The sequence below is a fragment of the Phodopus roborovskii genome, unplaced genomic scaffold (genome assembly GCF_943737965.1).
Source record: "Phodopus roborovskii unplaced genomic scaffold, PHOROB, whole genome shotgun sequence".
Lineage (NCBI taxonomy): Eukaryota > Metazoa > Chordata > Mammalia > Rodentia > Cricetidae > Phodopus > Phodopus roborovskii.
Genome location: NW_026126480.1, coordinates 17,731,191 through 17,752,722, shown reverse-complemented (window position 1 = coordinate 17,752,722; position 21,532 = coordinate 17,731,191). Strand labels below are relative to the sequence as shown.

General features: G+C 45.1%; 1 protein-coding gene across 1 annotated transcript in view; it reads right to left on the bottom strand.

Moving 5' to 3' along the window:
* Positions 1 to 2,314: 2,314 nt before the first annotated feature.
* The window catches only part of Ppfibp2 (PPFIA binding protein 2), a 146,261-nt gene continuing 127,043 nt past the window's right edge, over positions 2,315 to 21,532 (bottom strand). Inside the window, exons 15-27 of the mRNA XM_051192650.1 lie at positions 19,640 to 19,781; positions 18,726 to 18,758; positions 18,227 to 18,368; positions 17,510 to 17,638; positions 10,566 to 10,716; positions 10,188 to 10,299; positions 9,894 to 9,982; positions 9,464 to 9,586; positions 8,122 to 8,247; positions 6,842 to 7,030; positions 5,591 to 5,767; positions 3,618 to 3,683; positions 2,315 to 2,479 (exon numbers count right to left, since the gene is read on the bottom strand). Coding sequence (XP_051048607.1) covers positions 2,429 to 2,479; positions 3,618 to 3,683; positions 5,591 to 5,767; positions 6,842 to 7,030; positions 8,122 to 8,247; positions 9,464 to 9,586; positions 9,894 to 9,982; positions 10,188 to 10,299; positions 10,566 to 10,716; positions 17,510 to 17,638; positions 18,227 to 18,368; positions 18,726 to 18,758; positions 19,640 to 19,781 — 1,530 coding nt within the window. The 3' untranslated portion in view covers positions 2,315 to 2,428. The remainder of the gene's footprint in view (positions 2,480 to 3,617; positions 3,684 to 5,590; positions 5,768 to 6,841; positions 7,031 to 8,121; positions 8,248 to 9,463; positions 9,587 to 9,893; positions 9,983 to 10,187; positions 10,300 to 10,565; positions 10,717 to 17,509; positions 17,639 to 18,226; positions 18,369 to 18,725; positions 18,759 to 19,639; positions 19,782 to 21,532) is intronic.

Here is a 21,532-nt window from a genome sequence, read left to right as displayed (position 1 = left end):
GAATTTAGCTCAGTGTATGGAAACACAGGGAATACACTGGGCAGCCATAACATGCCTGGATAAAATGCCAGCAGGATCCAAACAGGGTTCCATCAACTCCCACTAACCACTCATGAACATTCTTTACATTTCTCCACTTTGAAGGCCAGACTCACAGAGGGAAAAGGCTTGTGTGTGTGTTCTTCCTTCCCATGTGAGACACTCTGAGACATAACAGGATTAAAAACTCATATGTGAGGACAATAAATTCACAGTAGGTAGATTCTAGGAATCCCTTCCTTACTCCCTGCATTTTGTACAGCAGATGGCGACATGGAGAAATACTTGTATTTTAGCATCCTCTAGGACACAGGATCCACCTTGGCACTGGGCCAAAGAAGGCATGGTTAGACAACTGACCATTTCCAGCAGCTGTGTCTCAAATCCCATCATTCAACCTACATGATACAGGGCCACCTGCTGTTCAGGGCAAGAGTGACACACTGCTGCTCTGCTGCCTCTGTGCATAAGTCCATTCCAACTTCTTTTCATATATCATTCCTAACAGGCCAGAGAGTCTGTGGAGCTTTTGTCTAAGTCACACAGGAGGAAACAGACACAGTAGTTACAAGTTCCCAAGTCAAGTCATTCAGACAGACGGTAGCAGAGTTGCCTTTAAGCCTGGGTCTGTTTAATTCTAAGTCTGTTCTCCTTTCTTAAAAACTAGCACAGTAGCAGCCATATTATAGCTCACTGGTGGGTTGGTTGCTCAATGGGCAAATGTGAGGTGGGTACACAAAAGAAAAAGAGAGGGATGTTGCTCTGGGAGCTCTGCTGTACCCTTGAATGTCACACACAGGGGGCCAAGCACAGTCTCAGAACAGGCTTGGGAGGGACGCTCCCACTTCAATCCATGCACTAGTGCTTGGTGTCTCCTTGGGGAAAGTCCAACTCAGGGAAAACACTCTGCCCACTTCCTTTAAATTGCCCCGCTTGGCACTAAACTCACTCTGTAGCCCACATCATCTGTGAACCAATAGTCCTCCTGCCTCAGCCTCCCAACTATCAGAAGCTAGGATTACAGGCACGTGCCTCCAGGCCCAGCTGCAAAGCCTTTTCCCACTAGACTCACCTCAACCTTATTGGATCTTCCTTCCCAGGGCCTCCCTTCTGCTCTGACTTTATCTTCCAGCCTAATGGTTCTCAGCTGGGAGAGGGGTGGTTTCATCCTCTAGGGGACATTTGACAAAGCCTAAAGACATTTTGGCTTCCCTAACTAGGGAGGTGGGATTCTAATGACATCTTCAGGGATGACCAAGGAGACTACAAAAGTAGTACAACAACTGGAACTCACTTAGCCCACACAGACTACAGGGGCTCATCGGTTTATGTGGAGGGCACGAATGCATGGTAGGATGGCACATAACCCCAAAGTGGACCGTGACCATCTCAGAGGCAAAGGCAGACGGTGCCGAGAGGGCAGAGTTAATTTGGAACCAGAATAACGAATAAATGGGGTGAAGCAAGACCTATCAGTGGAGTCACAAAGGCTGCTGAGATGATGGTAAAGGTGGGCATTCTGTGACTGAGGAATTCAAAGCGGAGTGGTGACAAGGTGACAGGTGTGGGGAATGTCTGGTAGAGGCCAACTAGGAAGGTGAGGGGCCAGGTAGACAATCATAAGAGCAGAGCAGGAACTACAACAGCCATGGCCAGGAATGAGAGTTTGGTGGGTGCCTCCCTTGGAGATATCAAGGTAACAAAACTGACTTGTTTCAGACAGGACAGAAAAAAAAAGAAAAAAAGAAAAAATTTTGAAGACTGTCCACTAGGGGGAAGTATTTGATCAGAAACTACTTGAGGCAGGCAAGGGACAGTGTGTCATGTCACCTTAGGTTTCTTGAGAACACTTTACTGCAGATGCAGGTGGATGGACGCTGCTGGAGGATCAAGAGAGAAGTCCTGGGTCTCAGGGCCAGGATCCCAGAAGCGAAAATGCATGCTTCTATGAAGCAGCCACCAGAGGATTGCCTGCCTCCCAGCAACTTCACCCAGCTACTGCAGGATGCTTACAACAGTTGACATTTTTTTTCACCCCCCCCCCTCCACAAGCAGAGGCTTTTAACTAACAGCTCATTGTCTTTGCTCTGCATTAACACCTCACTTCAAGTGTCTGCAGTATGTATACAAAAGTATAAAAAAGTAGAAAAGTTGTAGTGAAAAGCAAGCGTTGACAACACCGAGGAACATGAGTTAGGACACTTCTAGACACCTGTCTCATCCCTCTGCTTTGACTCCTGCCAGCACCTACATCTGAGGGGCGCCAAAGAGTCCCATCTAGGTTCTGTAGATAGCTCCATGCCAACTCCCCACTGAGGCAAACACTCAGGTCCCACGTGTGCCTCTCTGGGCTCTCAGTCATGAAGAATGTCATCCATAGTCATCAGTGTCAGGGACAGCCAGGCGAGTCATTCAGTAGTTGGTCCTCGCTCAGTAGAGTCTGTAAGAACATAGCCAATAGGGCAGTTTAACAGTTCATAGGCCAAGGCTACCCTGCAGCATCTTCACAAGAAGCAGAGGGACACTGGAAGTTGCCCATATCCAACATCACTGACCTACACAGTTGTGGCATCCCAGGGAGCCTGAGCATTGAGTGCTGAACAGACAGTCATGTTAAGATGAAAATAGGGTGAGGGTGAGGCTTGGTGTATACAAGTACACAAGCACTTGCTTTGCTTGCAAAATGGCCAAGGTTCAATCCCCACCACCAGCACACATATATACACAAGATACAACTAAGCCTTTCATCTTAGACCACCAAAGGTTTGTTAGAGATCACAGACCAAGATTCTACAGACTTTTCCCTGCATGAGCCAAGAGACAAAGCCTGTTGCACTGATGTGGTCTTGCTTAGCTATGATAGAGTCTTCCATCTTGCTTTATTTAGATGGTTTTCTAAATGGTCATGGGTGGCCATTTCTTGCTACCTCTGGCCTTCCTGTGTGATTTATAAGAGGGCTATCATTAGCTCTGCTTTATAGCTAACTAAAGCCAGTTTCAGAGGGACAATGGCACACCTATGCTCCTAGAGCTAGTAAAAGGTAAAGGACTTAAACCATTCTTACCCCCCCCCCAAAAAAAAACCCTTATTCTTCTTTCCTTGAGGTCAAGCGGCCTCCCCAAGGACTGATTTGTATTCCTGGGCATGGCAGGCCCTCCTAGCTTGCAGAACATATTCATAGGAGTGGTAGAACTACATGTTTCTCCTGTGCCAAGAAGACAGGAGAGAATTCACTGGGCTGTAAGTGATCCAGGGCTTTGATCTAGCTGGACAGTAGACCCAGAACTTCTTAGGCACCATCTTAGCATTGCCAGATCTAAGGCCAGGGAAAGGATCCAGCACCTAATGTATGTATGTTCAGGCTGACTCCGATGAAAGGCCTGTGGAGCCTGTGGTGGCTCAGCGCCCAGCAACAGGCCAGTGGAGGAGGTCTTTGAGCTGCTGTGTGCCTCAGGGGCTGGCTCAGACTCTGACCCACTATCAAGCACCATCCTTTTCTGTCCTGTGACTGTGACTACCACACCAAGCTTACTGGGCTTCACTAGCCATGCTGCAAGGAAGGGGATTGGAATCCTACCGTGAGGCGATGGATGTCTTGGGAGAGGAGCCCTATCTGTGTCACAGTGCCTTCAGAAGGTGCCATCTGTAAAACGGGCAGCGGCCTGTCAGCACACAGGGATGAAGTCTATGCTTTGCAGAGACAGCAGCATGCAAAGCCCCTTCTACTCAGGCCTGTCCTCTACAGAATATCCTTTCCTAGAGTATGGCCATGGTGTCCTCTAGGTCCCAGAGAGTGACAGTTGGTGAGACACATGCAGTTTCAGTTCCTACCCTGCATGCACACGCTCTGTTGAAGCCACACTCAGCATCAGCACTTTGTGTGGAGAAGCTGGGCACTGGCAGAGCTCCTGCACGTGTCCAGTGGTCCAGCTGTTTCACAGGGATGGAAGCCTCCAGACTACTACTGCACAGAGGGTGATTTCCAGGCACAGGATCCCAGCTATCAGTGCTGTGGTCTACGAATGCATCATCAGGAGGCTGCTGCCTCTTCGTAGGGCAGGAGCTTCCTTCTCTTGCCTTTCCCCTCCTTGTGTACAGCTGGCCTACTGGATGCTGCAGACTTGGAGGCATCAAGGGCAATCGTTTGTAGCAGGGAAAACTCAGGTCCACTAAGGGAATAGGAATTACAAGAGGCCACACAGAGATTCAGCTGCAATACAATTCCATGCAAGGTCTGAAAACAGATACATGCGGTCCTTTGCTGAGACATAACCAACAGGGCACAAAACCTGGCCTGACCTGCTCTATAACAGCTCTATAACAAATACTAATATTGCCACCTGGCAAGCTTGTGCCTACTCCCCTCACTAGCTGGACTTGGCTGAATCTTCTGTGTGTGTTAACAGCCAAATAGTAAACATTGCCTGCATCTGAGGCAGAATCAGAATGCTGTAATGGTCCAGCCTTCACTTCCAGATGTTTGTAACACTGCTGTTATTCTTCTGTAGATGAAGCCCAGTGGACCGGACCCAGGAGTCAAATGCTGTCCAGTCCCACTGGAATTTCCTGAGCAGAAGCTCAGACTGGCAGAGTACACATCTCTTCCTGGTCAGTCTCTGGCCAGACACAGCCTATCTGGTGGGCCCATTACCAACTAGTCAGTGTCTAAAGCAAGAGAGCTTTTCTGTTTCTGCTTTTCCTGGAGACAAAAGGGGGCAAGATGTAAAAAGCAGAGTCTTGCCAGAAAGGCTGCCTGCTCATCTCCACACCCTTCACTCTGAGGCTCATGCTGCTGAAATGGAAAAGAGCCTAGGGTATGTTTGACAGATGTAACCTCTAGCCAGGGTGTGCGTAACACCAAACTGCTTCAGAGGGAAATGAGGCACAAGACAACAGGGCCACAAACTCTTCTAACAGATGTTCCATTCCCTTGGTTGAATCCTAAGCTATAGGTCCTTAAGTGGTGTAGTTGGTATCATGCTACCTCCAGCCATGTCAGACTTTCCTCCCCCCAACAAAATTAAAGATGTTTCATACTTTCTACATAAATACTGCTTTTATTACCAGAAAGAAATGGCCACCCATACATAGTAAGGTACAATCAAATTACGTTATCCCCATGGCCCACAATACTCAGCCAAGACTCTGTGGCCCATGGACCTAAGGCACTTGGAATTCCCTCAACTGGAATATAGGTGCAGTGACTGAGAGCTGAGCCTCCTGGGATTGCCCAGGATTTCTGGGCCTGCCAGCTGAAATATGGATATTAAGAATGACTAAATATGTACAAGTTATCTTCAGGTCATCTCCCCTCAGTCCACATTTGGCTATAGTCCCCAGCATCTGTCCTCTTTGTAGCTGTGTAACTGCATTATCCTGACCATCTTTATGGTGTGTAGGGAGACCAGCCCAAAAGAACACAGTTGCTTTCCCCGGCACAACATGCACAAGGACGGAGGTGAAGCGCAGTTATATGGTGACACACGGTGTTACTGCAAGCTCTCCGTGCACAAAGAAGGCAGATGACCGGCATCAGCTTATCTGTCCCACCTGGTCCAGCCCATCTAGTTCATGGTTATCAAGGGGGCTGAGGCCCCGATAGACACCATAGGCCCTGTGGATGTCATTGGCCACATCGCCAGGCTCCATGGGGCAAATGTAATCCGTAGACTCATCAAACTTCTTTTTTCTCATGTTTCCAAAATGTGAAAATCCGAGTTTCCTGGGCTGAAACAGCAAATGCAAGATGATGAGAAGGAGCTCCGAGGTCAGTGTGCAGACATGACTGACAAGACAGTGGGAGCTAGCTCAGGAGGAAAGAAATGGAAGTGTCTGTGGGAAGCAGGGTTCTTGAGGACATATTCTATGCTGAGACAAAGCTGACAGATAATAACCTTGAACACAGAGAGCTGCTCCTCCAAGGTTGTGCCCAAAACTCAGGCCTGCTGCCCACAAAGTGACTTCTATTTCCCATGAAGGGTTCCCTGAATGCTACTGTCTGCATTTGAGGTCAAGTGTAGGGGACTTGTCTCACCACAGCTTCTGGTATAAGAGTGAGGAACACCCAGAGCCACGAGGACCTCTGAACACTGGAAAGCCCTGTGTTGGCCTTCTTCCTTGTCTTGAGTTTCACCATCCCCACGCTGCTTCTGCTGGGCTCCTGAGGACACACTATCTGTCCTACATCCTTAGAGAGGAGTGTGGACAAGAGGCGTGGCTAGACCAATGATTGCTCAGGGACAGTTCAGCTCAGCTTCTGGAGTTATCTGTGGGCTTGAAGTTAGCTTCAGACTGAGGTTTCAGACTAGGCTAGACTTTGTAGAATTCACAGAGACCAGAGTATGAGACAGGTGCTTGGATAATATGAGGTCAGCTGTGTGCTGGCTTCATCACAGGACACATTAAGCAAGACCAGCTGCTATGGAAGCACTTCTAGTGCTAGCAAGATGGCAAGCCCATGGGGCATTATGGCACACAGATGGGCCTGTCTGAAGGGAACACAAAACTCATCTGCTTGGCAGAACTGGCGTAGAGAACAGCTTCTCAAGAAGAGCTACTTCCTGTACATGGTCCCAGTGTACAGAAACCTGTGCTGTTTCCTGGGATTTAGGCCAAGGAGGGAATGGATCTAATAAAGACTCACAGACCTCAGGAACAGACTCCTATGGCAAAAGCCAAGCATGCTCCTTAACTATGGCTGCACTCATTGGTCTGAGCACAGCCACTGAACTAACAGATGCTAAACATAAGGCTCAGAAGACAGGCCACAGGGACCCACCCACAACGGCTTTGATAGCTCACCCGGACTTTGGCTGTGGTGGTCAGAGGTGTGTAAGCTGGTGAGGACATTTTATCTCGCTTTTCCTGTTCAGCCTCAGGACCAATCAGGGCATTGAACTTGGTAGTCAGATGGCGCCTGAGGAGCGTCTTCTGTGGTGGGATATTAAGGAGCATGGCCAGGGTGTCTCCAGTGAAGCGTGGCTCTAGGATCTAAGGAGAAAACACAGACAAACCTAGATGGTGGCTACTGTAGAGGGCCCTGGGTGGGAGGAGCTGGGGCAGTAAGAACTTATTCCCTGGGCCTCCAGAACATAGGCTGTGTTCTGTGTCCCACCCACTCTGTCTCCCCAGCATGCGGCCTGGCTTTGAGCAGACTAGCATGTTCGTTGGCTGACCACTTCATCTTCAGGCTACCAGGCAACAGGCCTCTTTGATAAGGCTATTTTCCAGTTTTCTCTGATGGCATCTAAGCCACCACCTCCACACTTCCCCTCTGGCCTTGGCACTTGACAGAGCTAAGTAGTGATAAAGATCCTATCATGGCAATCAGGATATTACATATGGTGACCTCCCCCTCACTTCCCCAGCCCCCGTGTTCCTCTGGGATCAGGTGGAGTTGCCTTGTCCAAGGCTGATCTAATGTAACCACCAGCATAACTGGAACCCTCTGGACTGAAGCTGAGGAAGCTCTTGCAGAAGCAATCTTGGTTCTTTCTGTACAGTAATGCTCAACCAGAAATACTTTGAGATTTCAAATTCTGTAAAAATGGTTCAAATGAAGTGCCTCATTTTTTTTTTTTCTACTAGAATGCCCGACCCTTATAAAGTATGAGGCTTAGCTTCAGTCATCAACTTGACACAGTGCAGTCACTTGGGAAGAGTCTCCAGGAGGCGCTGCCTAGATCAGGTTGGCCTGCAGGCATGACTGTGAGGGATCTTTCTTAACTGGGTTGACTGGGTGGGAAGACCTGTCCTGAACAGGGATGGTACCATTGCATGGGCTGGCTGCTAGGTGGTGTCAGAGTCAAGAAAGGAACTGAGCTTAAATATCCATGTGTTCATCCTCTCCCCTGAACTGCAGGTGTCATGTGACCTGCTGTCTCATGCTCCTGCTACTTCAACTGCCCTGGAGTCATGGACTGACGCCTGCAATCGAGCTAAAATAAACCCCTTCTCCCTTATGTCACTTCTCGACAGGATACTTTTAACATAGCAACAGAAACAAAACCAGGATGGAAAGGTGGCTTTGGAATGGCCCAGTTTACACCAGGACATATGGGTGGGTCCAAAAAGCCACTCACAATCAGGCCGCCATGGACACCACTCCCTCGAAGGTTGGGTGCATACTCTGCCAGGTCCACAGATCGCAGCCACTCCATTACCCTGTGGTTGGACCACTGTACAACTTCTGAAGGTGAAAGGTTACTCTGTGATGGAGGAGATTGAAGAAATTAGGCTCCATGTTGTCCTCTGTGGGGTCAGCACCTCTCAACAGATGCTTCATCTTAGGCCTTGCAACCCAGGCCAACCAGGCCACTTGCCTGAGGGCCTGCCCAGTTCTAAGAAATCAGTATCTTACTGAATTTTAATGCAATGTTTATACTTAAATATCTGACTTCATCATCCAATTATGCTCTAACCTTTTGGCTAATTTGGGCACAAATGAACTGTTTTTATTCAGTTATCCAACAGAATTTTAAAGAATCAATTATGAGCCAAGTGTTTTCTAGGTGAAAGTAAAGTACTCTTTGGTATGGACAAATATTTTAAGGGAATCCACATCAAGACAGTACAGGTGATACAGAGAGATGGCTGTTCTAGAGGACCCAGGTTCAGCTCCCACAGAGGGTGGCTTACAACCATCTATAATTCCAGCCCCAAGAGATCGGATGCCCTCTTCTGGCCTCTGTGAGTATCTGCAAACATATCACATGTACATACACAAAAATAAAAAGTAAATCTTTTGTAAAATATAATAATGTTTACATATTTTCACATGGCCTGTGGGCTTCAAAAGGGTCAGCACTCACAAAAAAAAGGCCTGCAAGATTTATTTGTTAAATAGCAGGGAAATAAGAGGAGAGAAGGCAAAGGTAGGCATTTTAAATCCCTAAAGTTACCCATAAAAGAGGAGGTCAACGTGATTCATAGGTGTTCAGTTTTGGGCCCACCACGAAGTCCTGAAGTTTAACATAATTATGTGTACCACTCATATGTGGTCCTTTGCATCTGTCGACACTAGTTCCCGTCTAGTAAGATCCTACATGTCTAGGCTGAAGGCTAATCTTACACCAGTAAGGAGAGTAACACACTCTGAACTGTCTAGCACTTTGGAACCTTGTCCCCTCTGGTTCCCTGGACCTTGCCTCCTCAGCCTACTATGACACCATGTTTCCATATTGTCTTTCCTTTCCCCCATGTATTATGTTGTAACAAATCACTGGGCCATTATGATGACTTGGAAAAACTACCCTGAATGAGGGTGGGGGTATCAGAGGGTTAGTGACCACCATTAGACACAACGTGTAAGCAATAGTGGACTTACAGGTACCAGAATCTTAAGTACCATGGTCCATTTTCTCAGACATGATATTGCAGGTGCCCTGAGTCAGGGCCACCTGGACAACTAGTACACTCCCTCACCTCATCAGCAGGCCTCCTGTGCAGGCAGTGGGGGTTGAACTTATTGACATGTAGAACATGAATAGCACATTTGATGCTGAGATGATGTAGTTGGCTGGTGACTTTTAAGAAGAGCAGATCATTCTGGAAGAGAAAGGTTCTGGTTGACAAGCCAGTTTCTAAGCTGTCAAAAGTCCCTAGCAGTTCTTTCCTGACCAAACACAGACACACCTTCCACATCTCAGAAAGGTGCTCACAGACATCTCAACAGCTCCACATACCACCACGGTTTGTACTCTGGCATTTGGCATGCCTTATGTAATAGTGATACTATATCAGGACCTTAGGCAGGTGAGGAAGGGGAAGGAATCAAGTTTAAAATAACTATTACGGGGACACCTGGACTGAGTGCTCACTGGAACAATAGGAATACTTAAGGGAAAATCCTCACCACAGTTAAGTATTGCAGCATTCGCCCATCAACTCTCGATTCATGGAATTGGTCTTTGTATTGGGGTAAGCCAATATCATCAAGCCACCCTACAAAAATAAATGTGTTAAGATTCCTAAGAACAGTCAATGTAGGCGACAATGACCACTGAGGCTCTGGTTTTACTCCAAAACATTAGGCATCCACTGCCTTTCATAAGAAACCTGCCATCTTTGGGGCATACATTCAACGGGAAATTCTTTTGCCCTTCAGAACAACCAGAAACAGTCTTAATAAATATATGCCTGTCCTTACGTGTCACCCAAATGTGGTCAAGCAGTGCAGACTTCTCTTCTTGCTTGGCATTGATAGCTTTCACTGCTAAGACCAGCTTCTTCCTATGGAGGGGGTGTTTAATCCCTAGCTCCTGAAAGCAAAAGATGAACACATGAAGTTTTGGTAGACAGCTTGTCCTCAGAGGATGTCATGTCACCATGGAGATGCTTGAGGGTGGTGGTAGATCTTTTCACAGTGCCCTGAGATGTTAACCTATAGCAATAGGGAATCTCAGCCTTCCCTGCCCACCCTCTGTGTATATGAAGTAGATGGAAGTCATCACCTAGCCATGCACTATTCCCCATGCACTGTCTTAGGGGAAAATAGGAGTGGCTTCTTCTCATGCTCAGCCCTTACCTTTTCCATGTCCTGAGGGGTAGCTGTAAGTAGTGTATGGCCAGATGTCACCCACTGTCTGGCAAAAATCACATACTGAGCCAGACCGAAATCCTCTAGCCACGCACATACACGTTCTGTGCTCCACTGGGCAAAGGGGGCATTGACATCACTGGGAAGCAGAAGAACAATACACATCTGTTATAAGGAACTTGGGGCTTTGCACAGCCCAATGCCTCAAAAAAAAAAAAAAAAAATAAAACCTTTAAAAGAAGAGCCAGCAAAGTGAATGGCATTATAGCACAACCCACCCATGTTTGTAAGACTCTAGGGACACCTTAATAACATGTTTTATATTTCAACTGCAGCTTTTCTGAGAATGGGGTAGCCTCCATGATCCCCGGGGACCTGTTTAGTGCACATAAGTCCAGAAATGCACTGAACACCTATGATCAAATCATTTTGTCCATAAGACTTAACATTCTTGCTTAGGAAACTATGAAAAGACAGTCCATTCTCTAATACAAAAAGAGGGAAAACTCAAGCCAAAACTCTTGTAACTTACAGAAGTGTGTGCCTTATTTATAATGAAATATCAGGGGCATTTCCATTATAATCAACAAGAATACTGTGTCTATCAGTGCTTATTAATAACATCGGTCTGAAAGATTACTCAGCTAAGAATGATTTAAAAAATAGTACAGTTTTAGAAAAGAGAAATAAGGAACTCAATTCTTTTCAGATGACATGATTTCCCACCTAGAAACCCTCAAGAGCCCAGTCATTGGAGAGAGAGAGAGAGAGAGAGAGAAAGAGAGAGGGAGAGAGACAGAGAGGGAGGGAGAGAGAGGGAGGGAGAGAGAGAGAGATGAGCATTACATGCAAATGTCAATTTTCTAGATATTAACCATATGGATACTACAGCTTTTATTAAAACATTGAAGTACATCCCCACCAAACCAACTAGAATCATAACCTCTCTAGGTGCTGCCTTAAGAAGAATGGACACTCTGGCTGTGTGTCTGGCTGAGTAGAGGTACAATGGGATGACATACCTGCAACACTCAACTGAGCAACATAAAAGAAAACATGAATAAATAAAGAGCTAGGTCATGTTCCTATACACGATGACTAGGTATTAAAAAGCATCCATTCTTAAGCACATCTATTTTTCAATTGACGTGTAAATGCAATGGCAGATTATGAGTTATGGAAATGGGGGGACAAAACAACTTCCTATTCAGTTTTAAATATAAATGGGGATTTATGGATCTAGGGCACTAGTTGTTCAGAGAGATTACCTTCTAACAAAGAACAATTCTCCCCTGGTACCCATGGATGATAGATTCCAAAAGGATGCTCCAGCCCCAGATATAAAATGTAATGTTTACATATAACCTACACACATCCTCCCAAATAAATAATGTGTCGATTACTTGTCACACCTAATGCAATACAAACAGCATGTGCAGATGTTAACTTTTTATTGTTAGGTAGTGACAAGGAAAAAGTCCATGCAGATCCAGTAGAGTAACGGTTGTAGAACTACCTATATTGTCCAGCCTCATTCAGTTCTATTGGTAGATACAGAAGTCCTAGATGCCTAGGGCCAGCTGCACCCCTACCATGCAGGAATGATTTTAAGAACTTTTTGAATACCTGGATAAGCTGTCCTTACACAGGGAATTCCTTAAAGGACCAGAAATAAGCGAGCATCCTAGAATAAATACTAAGGTAAGTACTGAACACTCCTAGCCTAGAGCTTGGCTTTCAGCAGGACTCAAATAGGTACAGATTCAGGTTTTATAAGACTAGAATTTGGTTACCCTCTGTATAGAAAATATACAATTTGAATATCGATTTAGGGAATATTTGCATTGAGAAAAAAATTACATATTTAACATAATGAAATCTTCCACAAAATTTAAAAAAAAATTTTAAGTGAATTCCTAACTATAGCTCTCTCTGTAGTGCTTTTCACTCTTACATTTAAGGCATGGACTCTGACCACTTCTTCATACACCCATGGCTCTATAACACTGTCTATGAAGAAGAACTTTACCCACTCTACTTTCTAGCTTGACTGCTAATGCTTAATTGTTTTTTTTGGCAGGGGATGGGGTCTTAATGCAGCTTAGGATGACCTTGAACTTCTGATTCTTCTACCTGCTCCAACTCAGGATTGCTGGGATTACAGGTGTGTACCACTATGCCCACTTTCTGCAGTGCCAGGGATGGAACTCAGGGCTTTATGCATACTAAGCAAGCATTCCACAATAGTGCGGTATCACCAGCCTTCATTTTTAATTATAAGAACTAATAAAAACATCATCAGCGCCACAATTTACAACTGGCAATGTCATATGCATTTCCAGAACCATTGGTGATATTTCAGAAAATTTCTATTAAAGTAATATATAAAGGGTAACAGTACACAGCTCAGGTTTTACAATGCAGTGACCAATTTTAGACTTTTGAGTTCACAAGACCCCTTACGTGGTATGTTGTCTATGACCTTCCAGCAGGGGTATCAGACTTACGCTGGCTTTATTGATATCAGTACAGCATATAAAATGAGCAAAATATGATAACCTTCTTACAGTGAGTTCATGTGACTCACTTTATATTAATATCAGTTTTCTTCACCACTTCTGTATGAAGTCTATCTCTTGCCTTTACTGCTCTTGATGGGATGTGGCATTCTGGCTTAAAATTTGCTTTGTTTTATTTTAGTATTTTGAGATAAGGCCTCATCCTGTGGTTCACACTGGCCTTGAATTCTTGGCAATGTAAGTATGAGCCACCATACTTACATTGTTCCTTTCGTGTGTGCGTGCAGAAGGGTATGCTGCACTCATATGTGGGCATATGCATGTGTATGCACTGTATATTACTTTACATGTTGAGTCAGGGCATTTCAAGGAATCCTGAACTCACCAATTGGCTAGACTGGCTGGCAACCAAATTCCAAGGATCTGCTATCTTTATTCCCCTCCCTCCAGCACTAGGGGGTTAGACAGGCATGTGCCATCACACTTGGTTTTTACCAGGATGTTGGGGATCTGAACCCAAGTCCTCATGCTTACACAGCAGGCACATTACTGGCCAAGGCATACCTTCAGCCCTACATTTGTTTCTTAACATGAGGACTTCTTCTTCTTGCTTCCCGTGTTTATAGGTTTTCATTACATTTGCTTTTTTATTTCTGGAAACTGGGGGAAATATTCTGTGTATCAGAGGGACATTTATTTCTGTTGTGAAGGAGGGAAGTGAGTGCTCCTGAGATCATAACTGGAAAACTGTTCTGTGGACTTTTTAAGGCAATCTCGGTACAGCTGTCTTTATCTTCCCACTTGCTCCTCTGTACATCTCCCTACCCGCAGCATCAAAGCCGTCACCTCCACATCTTTCAGAGGCATAGTCTCCCATGCGCTCTGCCAGGGCCAAGGCTAAGCACACTAGAAAAGTCATTCTGGGAAGAGAAAAGATGCCAAACCACCTTTCCAAATTGCAGTAAAGGAATGTAACCAAGATGATCAAATGTGTCATTTCCCAAGATCGAGGAGAACACTGGGCACATTCATAGTTGCAACTTTATAAACAAGCACCTTCCTGACAGCAGGGGATTTCTGTTTGGACTATACATCCAAAAGAACCAAACCTCCTTCTTAGAACTGTGTATATCTGATGACTGTGAGAAGTGTCCAGACTTGATTCTTGTTTTGTACATATTCACCTGGGTTTTGTTTCCACTACCCCATACTTCCAGTGCAGAGGCCATGGCTACATTCCTACTAGAGTATGACCTCTGATTTGTACCTTCACACTAGCTCAGTGGAGAGGAAGAGTAACCAAGAAAGGTATCTGTACACTAGGACAGCTCATCAACTAAGCCAAACTAAACACAACATGAGGTGTCCTGCTCTGCCTAGTAAGTAAGTACAAACTAAGTGATTCTCCAACTCAGTTCCTTAGCCAGTTCCCCAGTTAGTAGGATGAGGCAAGGGAATATTAAGTTTGAGACCAGCCTGGCTATCTGACTAAACTCTGTTCCCCCAAACAAACAAACAAAAAAGGAGTCAATGAACCCCATTCATTACACATAAGTAGAAAAATTTCACTTACCAAAGTATGACTAACAAAGGTAAAATTCTGATACAAATGGCTACCTCTTCTATTACCAAGCAGTGCAAAGGATGGTTCAGACTAACAATAAGAGAAAGTGGGGGCAAAAACCAGTCAGCAGTGAGTGTGTAAACATTTTCACAGCACCTGGTTCAACACTCTGATTGCATCTTCTCTGAAATTTGATTCTTCACCTTCTGAGTGTTATCTGCCTTTGACAGTGAGAATGGGAAGGAAAGAGAAATGATGTATGTCTGTGGTAGGGAGCATCTACTTAGAGATACCTCCTGATGCCAAAGACCTGAAGGACAATGTTCTCAGTAAGTACATCAACTTCCAAAACCTATGAAATCTGAGAATGTGCCATATAGGTTCAGATTTGAACACTTGGTTCCCAGCTGGTGGCGCTGTTTGGGTAGGAATTAGGAGGTGCAGGCTTGCTGAAGGGAAGTGTGTTACTGGGAACAGGCTTTGAGCTTGGTAACTCTATTACCCAAACAAAAACCTAAGAAATCAATGAATCTCATTATACATAAATATAAAAATTCATTTATGTAAGTACCATTAACAAAAGTAAAATTCTGGTATAAGCCCCAAACTCTCTCACCCATAATTATCAGACATGGCTTAACTTCAATATGCAGAGTTTAATTAATTAATAGAGAAAATTCACAAACTGAACCACCACATGTGAAAATTAAACTGACAAAAACTGTAAGCTTGTGGAGGTCTGTAAATGTAGAGAAAATTAAACAGAGAATACACTTGAATGTATAATTTGGGTAAGGCTATGGTGGCAACACTCTCTCTGCATAGTGTGCCATGAGATAAAAGTCAGTAAGATGTCACATGGGGAGATGCAAACATAAAAATTGCTTTTCCATGATCTGAAATTTTCTATAAAACTTTGTGAAAATACATTAATTTTCATTGGAAAAAGAATTGGTGCTAGTGGCAACTTTTTATAAAAGATTATGCATTAAATAACTACAAATTACATAGCAGAGGGCACTGGCATGTAATTACATTCTCCTTAAAGGTAATAACAGTCTTTCCACAGGGACAATCATATTTGTTACCACAGGCATTGTAAAGACAAACAGCAAGCTCACCCAGGACCTCCTCATTCTTCTTCTCTGAACCAACCATTGGCACAGTCAACAAGTCACAAAGACATTCCAGCAAATCAGCCCCTGCCCTGCAGCTCCTTCCTTGGGCAAAGGGAGTTCCTGACATTGCTACCCCAGGCACAGCAAACTGGCTAGGGAAATGTCTGCTAGTCTTATAAATGCTCTTCTACCCTGGCGCAAAGATTCCCCTGCTACACTCAAACCTTAAAGACACAACACTGAAGCTTTCGGTACCTTTACTGTCTCATCTCTGAAAAACCAGAAACAAAATGTCTAAATTAGAAAAGATTGCTAGGCAAATGACAATATCTAATTATGGAATATATACATAAGCTTTCTTTGGCTCCAAATCGATTGACAGCTTTTTAGATTGTGCCCTTAGATTCCCACTCCCCTCAAAGGCTGCTATTTCATGAGGATGTACATCTGAGTTTAGAGGGACCACTATCACCCTCCTCCTTCAACCATGGATTATAACTCAGGTGTGACAATACCCATCAGTGAGAGGTAAATGTGGGGGAGGTACTGCATCTCAAGGATCTGGCAAAGTCTTGAAATTTGGGGATGGCAATAAGTCAAGGATTCCTTACTCGGGCAGGGGAGTGGGAGCACAGCAGGTCTGTGAACAACAGAACACGTTTCAGGAACTGCTCTTTTGTCTTTGTTGGAAAACTGCATTGTGAACACCTCCTGAACCTCTCTCTAGGTCATGATGGGACTGTCATGTGAAACTCGGCATTTTTATGTCTATGCAACGCATACTTTAGTAGCCCCCTGCAGTTACCACCCTTCAGCTCAGTTTGCTACAGTGTGGTTAGGAGGAATACTGGCAGATGAAGGATCCCCCAAGACTCTCCAAGGACAAAAGGATACTGACCCTTGAGTGGCCGTGTGGCTGATGCCTGGGTCTGTACAGTAGCTCACAAAATTATCATAAAAATTTTAATATTTATTTTCAATCTACATTTCACAAGTGTGGAGTGGAAGGAGGAGCAGAGGTTATGTAACAGTGTGCAGCTTGCAGTTAGGCGAGGTTAAGCAGAGATACCAATCAAGCTTAGGGATTCCAGTCTGTTCTGTTTGGCTTCACAAGACCTTCACAGTGCAGTGTGAAAGGCATCACAGCCTTTCTGATGGCTACTGTCAACAGGACATGACATGTTATCACCTAGAAGACAAGTCTCAGGGTACTTGTGTGAGAGATTCTGGGTTGGGTTAATAAATGCAGTAAGACCCACCCTAAATTTAGGCAGCATCACCCCATCAGTTGGGTCCCAAGCTGGATAAAAAGGAAGGAGTTAGCTGAGCATCAGCATTCATCTCCTCTCTTCCTGTTTCCTGGCTGAAGATGTGAGCAGCCAGCTACTTCCTCAAGCTCCTGCGTCCATGCCTTCTCCATCATAGTAGACTGTAAGCCAGAATGAGCTACTTTCTCAAGTTACCTGTCAGATTTGGTGTTTTTCTGTTTTTTTTTTTTTTTTTTGCAAAAGCTAGAAAAGTAACTAATATAGCCTTCCTACCTCTACCCCGTCCAGCTGCAGCTAGTCTCATGCTTTACCTCAGTACCTGTGAGTGTGAACAACAGATAAGTTCTATATGAAACATTCCTGCCTTTAGCCTCTGGGGCTGTGGAACATTCAGCGCTGTTCACACTGCATCCTGGCAAAGATTTCACAAAGCTCTTTGCAGATGGGCTGGACAGAGCCTTACCATTTCTGTCCCTTCGTGTCCCTGGTCCTGGAAAGTCTTGGCCCTGCAGTTGCCCGGAGCCCACCTCGTCGAAACTCTGCCATCCCTGGTGCATCAGTGTTGAAATTTCCTGACTGAGTTCTTCGGATTCTGCATGGAGAGGAATCCAGAGACTGTGAGGGCTGGACAGGCCAGGCTCAAAGGTTCTACGCGATGCCCTTTCCAGTACCTACCCTGAAGCCAGGGAAGATGACCTATAACAGAGCTTCCACCAGACCCTGATATTCCATGCTAAGCCTAACTCTGGGATTTGAGCCACTCCTCATAGGGTCAAAGTGAAGGCTGATGCCTTTGAGGAGACTCCAGCTTCTGCCTCTTTGCAGAATGAGTCAGTTGAACTAGCAGGTACCCAGCTTTTGGTCTTTAAAAGATTTTGAGACACAGACTGGCTCCTAAGAAAAGAAGGACCCAGTCTTATCTGTACCTCTCCAGAAGGCTAGGTATGAGCTGAGAACAGGAGCAGGGGATGTGGGATATATGGATATCTAGAATGAAAGACACCTGGCAAATAGCTCTATTTAATGGCTGTCTGCCACATTTCTCTGCAAAGCAACTTACATTCTTCTCTCTGAATGTGACCATCCTGCTTTGCAGCTGTGCAAATGTGTGATGGAGCAGGAACTCAGACAGCGTCTGCCTTGTCTAAGCATGTGATTACGACCATTACCACCAACTTACTTTCCCCAGAATTTCTTGATGCCTTTGGGGCTCCGTTTGGCATCTGGTGTCACAGGAGACTGGGGGCTTGACTCGGTACCAGATGAAGTAGATGAGAGTTCATTGGTCATGACTGCATCTTCCCAGCCACTTTCTGTTTCTCCTAAGGTGGGCAGGATGGAAAGGTATGTGAATGAGAGTAAGGGGAACCTTCAGAACCCCACCCTTACAGCAGAGCTATCATTCCATGGTATTGCCTTTAGGGCAGAGCTTCATCCCATGGTACCAGGAACCCAAAGAGCTCGGAAGCACCTCCAAAGCCTCTCACTAAAACTGTTGAGGCCAGTGTTTCAAATCTAGGTGGCTTAATGTCCTCAATTGTAAGGTTTTGGGATCCAAGTAATTGCAGGGTATTCAAACAGGGAGCTGACTGAGGGAGACTTTGGAATGTGGGCAGGACATCAGAAATGGAAAACAAAGGAATTCTCACATTCTACCTCACCTGGAACAGTCACAGTACCTAATACAGGAGCACTGACACTCCAGCCGCGATCTCCAGCAACCCAGAAGCAGAGAAGCCACATGAAGAAGCAAGAGAGGCCAAAGTCCAGCCCAACAGTAATGGGGAAGCAAAGAAATAAAAAGAGTATCATCGAGCAAAAGAGAAAAAACTCAAACAGAAAGGAAAACAACCCCACAAAGGACAAGGCAAAGGGTGACCAAGCTTGGCCCACAAGGACCACTTCCTTACAAGCTGAGGAAGGGTCAGCAGCAGCAGGGGAGGGGGAGGGACACTCTACATTAGAGGTAGTCCCTGCACAGGTGTGCCAGGGCTCACTCTACAATGACCCAAAACAGTCTGAGTATAACCAAACACAGTTACTTAAGGGTTTATCTGGAGCTATAGGAGCCCAGAGCAGAAATGGATTTTGAGAACTAAAGCATGCGATAGTCCAGGGAGTGGACAGGTAGATGAATTGGGGTGGGTAGGGAGAACTCTGTGAACATCAAAACGTTCACTCCTAGACCACATCAAATCCTCTGCTGCTGACCAAATCTAAAATACTCTAACTTGGGAACCTGTATACTGTCAGCCTAGTGGTAACACGGGCTGTATCAAAGGCAGATATGGGAGAGAGATCAGGATGACTGATGAAGAAAGCAGGGCATGAAGAGTAAATGGAGATATTTAAGAGGGAAAGAGAAAGTGATGGTGGAGAGGATAGGCAGGGATTCGAGGAAGAATGGACAAAGGGGACAATAACTTGGAAGCAGCTTATCCAGACAGGTAATCTTTAAAAGCCACTTTGGGACACAACTTGCCCAGGAACAGCCCCTACAATTCCTAATTGTGGGCTACAGTTATAGCTACAATGACAGTAAGTGCTTAGGACAGAGTTTCTGAGGCCACCAACCCAGGGACTGGACACTTACTCAGCTTCAGCAGGCTGCTCCCTGAGGACTCAGGCTGTGGGGAGGCAGTGGGAGGAGACTTGGCAGCTTCTCCATTGGGCATGGCTCCCGAGAGCTTCCCAGGTAATGTAGGGTATTTCTGCTCTGCCAGCAAAGAGCTGTCCTATTGGAAGGAGAGATGCCAAATTAAACATTAGACTTCAGTTTAAACCTATCAGGAAATCTGTGTGCATAAACCCTGCAAGAGTCACTTTTCATTTAGCTTGTCTCAAAGATCCTTTGCTTGTTTGTTTGTTTGGTTTTTTTTTTTTTTTTTTTTTTTTTTTGTTTTGGAGACAGGGTTTCTCTGTGTAACAGTCCTAGCTGTCCTGCAACTAGCTCTGTACACCAGGCTGGCCTCGAACTCACAGAGATCCACCTGTCTCTGCCTCCTGAGTACTGGAATTAAAGGTGTGAGCCACCACCACCTGGCTTCAAAGATTCTTCTAAGATTATTTCTCCTAGTCCAGCAGAAAGATAAAGATTTACTCATACAGTGAGACATAGATAGCATCAAACCCAAATCCAGATATGACTGTAACTGCTGTGCCATTTGTCCCATGTTAGAGGTTCAGTGAATTCATAGTCATGAATTTTACCTGGGCTTTTAAAAAAACACAATCCATAGTTTGCTGGTGGGAGAGGGGAAAAAGGGTAGTCTGGTTCAGGTTTCCCTGCTCTCCCCATACTTGCTTTCCTATGGTGAGGAAAGAGAGGCTTTTGCTAAGTAAGACCCTTAGTCACACCAGACCAGGGCAGATCTCTGCAGCGCTTAGCTATGAGCATGGATTACACTGAGCCATGACTGATGGAAGGCCATGCTAGAGCTGTGATATGAGAGTCTAAATTTGAAATAACAGCAGGAAAAGTCTATCTTGTGATAATAGTTCTTTTGTCCGATATCATATTCAGACAAAGCAAGAATCTAGGTATAATACATGGGGGAGTGGGGAGGCTATAAAACCAACCCAGTTCTGCTAACAAGCCTGTGGTTGGATCCTGGCTAAAATGAAACCCCAAAGAAGCAGAGTGATTTAAAGAGAAAGACTAGCACTTATTTTGCCAAGAAGGATATAAAGATCACTAACACTACAAACTCGAGAAAAACATCAAATGCACTGCAAGTGTGGGGATAAAGAGAAAATGAGATGACACCATTGAGAGACTCAACCACGGATCACACGGATCACTTGATTGGACCCAGAAGAAAAGTAGTGTGAGAGGTAGAACCAATTTTAAAACTGGCAAGTCAGAATGGGATTGGGTAACTGCCAAGACCAAGATGCCTTTTGAAGCTTCATTCACTGAAAGTCAAGTGAGCATTTCTGAATTTAGTTTGCTTCTGTGTTTGAAATTCAGTTCATTCACTACTCATTGACAAGAGCCTCTACAGATGAGCTGAGAAGTGAGAAATATGGACAGAGGAGACAAGACTGTTAAAGAAACCTTGTCCATGAGTAAACATGTCAGAACCTCCAGAGATGAGAACATGACACCTTCAAGCCTGTTATGACCTGCAGGGCAGAGGTCAGCATGATCAGACATGTGAACCAGCCAAGCAACTTCCCAGAGTTAGTTCATCCACTGGCAGCTGCCTCACTCTCACCTGAGGCACTAGCAAAAACAACTCCAACTCCCAGGCTCCTCCCTGGCCCTGGGAATCAACCCCTCGGAAAATGCACCCACTTCAGGAGTCTGTATTTTTAACAAGCGTCTTGGATTATTCTAATACTTAGATTCAGACAGTGGGAAAGTGGTAGTCAAAATAGAGAATTGTGAGCTGGATAGATGGTGCTAGCTACACAAGCTACACAACGACCCAAGTTCAAGTCTGGGAACCCACATTAATAGCCAGACGCAGTGGCATATGTCTAT